Below are 4,431 nucleotides of genomic sequence, written 5' to 3'. Positions count from 1 at the left end.
GCATGTAATAGCTAAAATGGGCCGATAAAAACTAAATAGAAATCTGATCATCATCACTACTACCTTTTGCTTAAATGTAACAGTTCAAACAGCGTGTTCAAAGTTTATTTATTACATAAATTCACACAACCTCCACCTAAAAACACTTACCATTTCTTCATTGTTTAGGGAAGTCCGGATAAGCATGGCCATGGATATACCAGATTTTCGTGCAGCAAGTGTCTGTTCAAGGTAAATACAAAATAGTTATCAACAAATACAGCAGAAACACTAAATACAGAAGTCAGTGAAAAGAAGATGTTGATAATGTTATTCTATATGGATTTAAACAAAAATATAACAGCAAAAAAGCTAAATAACTTTTACTTACTGTTTACAACACACATCTTTTAACATTTGAGTATATAATGCAAACACACTTTCTATCATCATTACTGCTTCTATCAGCAATGCCTAGCTGAGCTGCCATTTCTAATATAAAACCTGTTATTCAGGGGTTTATGACTCAGATTTTTTTTTAACCCACAGGCTGTCACTATTTTTCTGCTTTGCCAACCAAATTAATGTGGTACAAGGATAAGCATCCTGCCCTAATGTTGAAGCAGGATGTGCCTGGAGCAACCTTGAGATCATTTTGAAATGCTCTGAGAATTCAGGTTGTCAGCCTGTATCATTTTAAGCCACTGACCATTACTATAATGTGCATGAATGAAAAATATTTCCCTGACCTTAAAAAAGAAAACCTGCAGAAAATGTTATTATTGAAAAAATATTATAAGTCTTTGTCAAAGAAACTGACATTATTTACTCAAGACCAAAGATAGAAGTACAGGGAACTATTACTGGTGTTCAGTAAGAAAAGGGGTATGCATGGCTCCCTTATCCCTCTGCCTAGCTGCTCAGGCTATAGGAATGGTTATATATGGCAGTTCTGAAGATGTATGAAATCCAGGTTGGGGGATGATGGGGGTGGAGGGAAGGATAAGGTTGTTATGAGGCTTGTTCCATGTTAATTGTGGGTGGCTCCCGGAGCTCCTGACCTCTGGACTGTCTGCACATTAATGCATTTGAGTGGCTCGTTGTGCGGCTCAAAGTTGTGCTGCTCAGGGGCAGGATTCTCTCTTGATCTTCATAAATTAGCTCCTATTCCATTAAGGTGTGGTCACTCCCTATGGATGTACTGCTCAAACTGAAGTTGTGACTGCAAGCTATCACTAAGCTTATCAATATTTGTGTGGCTCAGTTTAATGTATAACAAGGCCCATGTTTCATTGGGCCTTGTTGTGTGTTAGGCTTTGGAGCTGCACAAATGTGGATCAATGTTAGCAGGAGCTTGAGTTTGGAGGCCAGTAGGAGCCTGAAGGACTGAAAGGTAAGAATCCCTTCCCCTGCACCCGATTCCAGGTTTCTCCCCTGCCCACCAAGGCTCCACCAGCTCCCCTCAGGTTTTCCCTCTTCCTCCTGCCTCATCCCACCCCCTGGACATTAATTACTTGAGACTACCCACACTGTCTGTCCCAGGGGAGCAGCCAGGAAAGGGTTAAACTGCCTGCCCTGGCACCACTCTTGCTGGGCTGCTCCTTTTCTGACTCAGAGAGCAGCAGTGGTGGAGGTGGCAACAGCCAGCAGGCAGTTTAATCCTTGAGCTACAAGTAAGGGGATGGGGTGGGGGAGGACGGGGACAGTGAGCAGGGATCTGGGGTGCTGGCAAGAGGGGCTAGTGGGCTCAACGTGGACTACCTGGGGAGCGTGGTGAGTGGGTTGTTCATATACTAAGGTGTAGCTTGGAGTACCTGGGCCCTTAGCGCGACACAAAATGGGTAGCAAGGATTAGAGATAATCCTGCCCTGGAGTGGTGTGGCTTTTAGCCCCATACAACGAGTGCTTAAAACCAGTTGCAGGTGTTAATGTGTGGACAGTCCGGGGGTTGGGAGTTCCGGGAGCTGCACAGAATTACCAGGTAACAAAGCCCATTGTCTTATGGTAACTTGCTTGGAATTAGCATGACAGGGTTGGATTCGGCATTGAGTTGAGGACTACTGCATCTTGGTTTCCTTCACCACTTCCAAAATGGTACATGTAAAAGCAGATATAACAACATACATTTTTGTTATACAAGAAACTCCAGTGTCTTTTGTTGCCACTTTCTGAGTCACTTAAATATAGGTTCTTATGAATAAACTGACAGTTGAAAGTTGAGGAAGGAAAAGCACCTAGAGAAACAAGGTCTGGATGACAATAGGTTCCATGCAAGCCCCTCCAAATATTACTCCAGGACACCAGTTCTGTTGCTGAAACACACTTGGGTTCCTCAGAGGAATACACAGGATTTATTTCACTACACAAAATCCTAGCAATAATGTTACTGTATCACTGGGAAGTATTCTTACCTCTAAAACTGAGCTGAAACATCTCTCCTCCTCACTTGAACTAAATCATTCCAGGAATGCCTGAATGCTTCCACTTTATCATTGCTCTTCCCTAACCAGTGCTTGCTTTGTCATGCATTGCTGCCCTTATGGTTTTGTGCATAGGAATGATCAATTATAAGTCTTACTGCCACCTACATTTATTGTTCTGATTGCAATGAGACTGCTTATTACATCGCTGTCTATCAGGTCTCTATTTATTATTCAGCTTTGCAGAATTAAATTAGCAGGAATTTCAGTAATATTTTTCTTCAAAAATTCTTTCATTCCTAGTGTCTGTAACTAGCACCATTGTGTTGCAATGCTCTCTGCTTTAGGCCACAGTTACTTACACCAGTTAAGGACCTGCCCCATTAAGCTTTGAAAGAAATGACAATTCACATTTCTTTCCAGTTACTTAATTTTGAACTTTGACATCATTTAAATGGATTTTTGCATTTAGATACATTAAAGACAGCTCACTGCAACTTTTTAAATATTTACCCTCCCTGTCAATCTGGCCATCCAATTTGTAACAAGTTTCCCTTGATAATAATTAAACTTGCAGAGAGACATAAAATTATTAATCTTATGAAACTAATTATAGTATAAGAAAAAGATCTTGCCACAGAAATATTTGATTTAATTTAATCACCCCTTATTATGGTTAATATAGGATCTAGATAACCTTTTTTTCTTTTTAGATTCTAAGCAATTTACCTCGCTTATGACAATAATTTGCCATTCATTTCTTCAGTCTGATATTAATAATTAAATAGCTCTTTTTCTTGTCTGTTGCCATCTTTCTCCTTTATTTCTGAAAATATGGCAAATGCCATATATACGTGCTGGCTAGCTAGCCAACACAAGACTGTTTTTGACAAGAGAAGATTAAAATAAAAATCCAGGTTTTGCATTTCAAAATTGTTGAATCAAATCTGAGTATTGCAGGGCTGACAAATCAGAGAAGAAAATGAGAAGCCAGGACTGGCTATGACTCTGAGTGGACACACAACAACCTCAGTTGCTCACAGTGATGCTTCAGGATTTTTTTCTCAGTCCTGAGAGTGGCCAGTTGTTTAGTTGCTTATGTTTAATTACTGTTTCATGTGTGACCACTAATATGTCTATAAAATGATGTGCTGCTTTTAGCTTTACAGCTATGAAATTACTTACATATTAGATTAGAGGTTGGACAATGCATCAATGAAGGGAGAACACTTCAGCTGTGAGCACAGGAAGCAGGGAGTTGATGAAAGCTCTAATGTTGCCCACTGATGATGCACCAACAGAGTTAAACTGGCTTAGGGGCCTGTTGTTATTTGCTACTAGTAAATATATATGTAACATATACAATTAAGAGTCCCCTAGAGCAAAAGGGAAACAAGCAGGGAATTCTAATTCAGAAGGGAGCTTTGAGACACAAAGCCTCCCAGCCTACTCCTGGAATTGTGCAGCTTACCCATCATCCCCTACTCAAAAATTGGCCTAGGATGACAGTCTAGATCATCCTATGAAATCCCACATCCTGATAGGACATAGAAAAATGGACCATTCTTTGTTAAGTATTTGTCGTGTTTGGATGTATAATTGAAGAACATGATGTAGTTTTTCCCATTCCAAGAGGATTTGTAGGAAACTAACAAAGTAGAACAAGTTTAGAGAGATTTCAACGAGTAAACTTATGACAAGGATTATTTCTATTTACATAGCACTGTCAGAATGTACTGTACTGCAGTGGAGAAGAACCACAGCAAAGAAATCATCCCTGCTGTGAAGAGCTCAGCTAAATAGATGCATCTGATAATAACAATAGAATACCGTACAATACAAAACACAGAGCAGTGTTAAAAATGGAATGATTCATGGAACAGAAAAGCTTTTAGGAAATTCATTAAAAGAGGAAGTACGGATCTCTACCATACCAGAGAATTATGTAGCGATATAGAAAATCAGCATGACTACACTATTTTTAAAATAGAAGAAAGAAAGACTTTTAAGTACTTTATTCAGGGGTTCAGGG

The 4,431-nt window shown here is 39.7% G+C and overlaps 1 protein-coding gene across 1 annotated transcript in view; it reads right to left on the bottom strand.

Annotated features, from left to right (window-relative positions):
- UNC13C (unc-13 homolog C) overlaps positions 1-4,431 on the bottom strand; it is a 692,691-nt gene that overhangs the window by 511,260 nt on the left and 177,000 nt on the right. The window contains exon 7 of the mRNA XM_019504241.1: positions 151-222. Within this exon, the coding sequence (XP_019359786.1) occupies positions 151-222 (72 nt within the window). The remainder of the gene's footprint in view (positions 1-150; positions 223-4,431) is intronic.

Source organism: Gavialis gangeticus, unplaced genomic scaffold, assembly GCF_001723915.1.
Source record: "Gavialis gangeticus isolate Ggan-Ray unplaced genomic scaffold, GavGan_comp1, whole genome shotgun sequence".
NCBI lineage: Eukaryota > Metazoa > Chordata > Crocodylia > Gavialidae > Gavialis > Gavialis gangeticus.
Note: the sequence above shows the minus strand (reverse complement) of the source record. Positions and strands in the feature narration are given on the sequence as shown.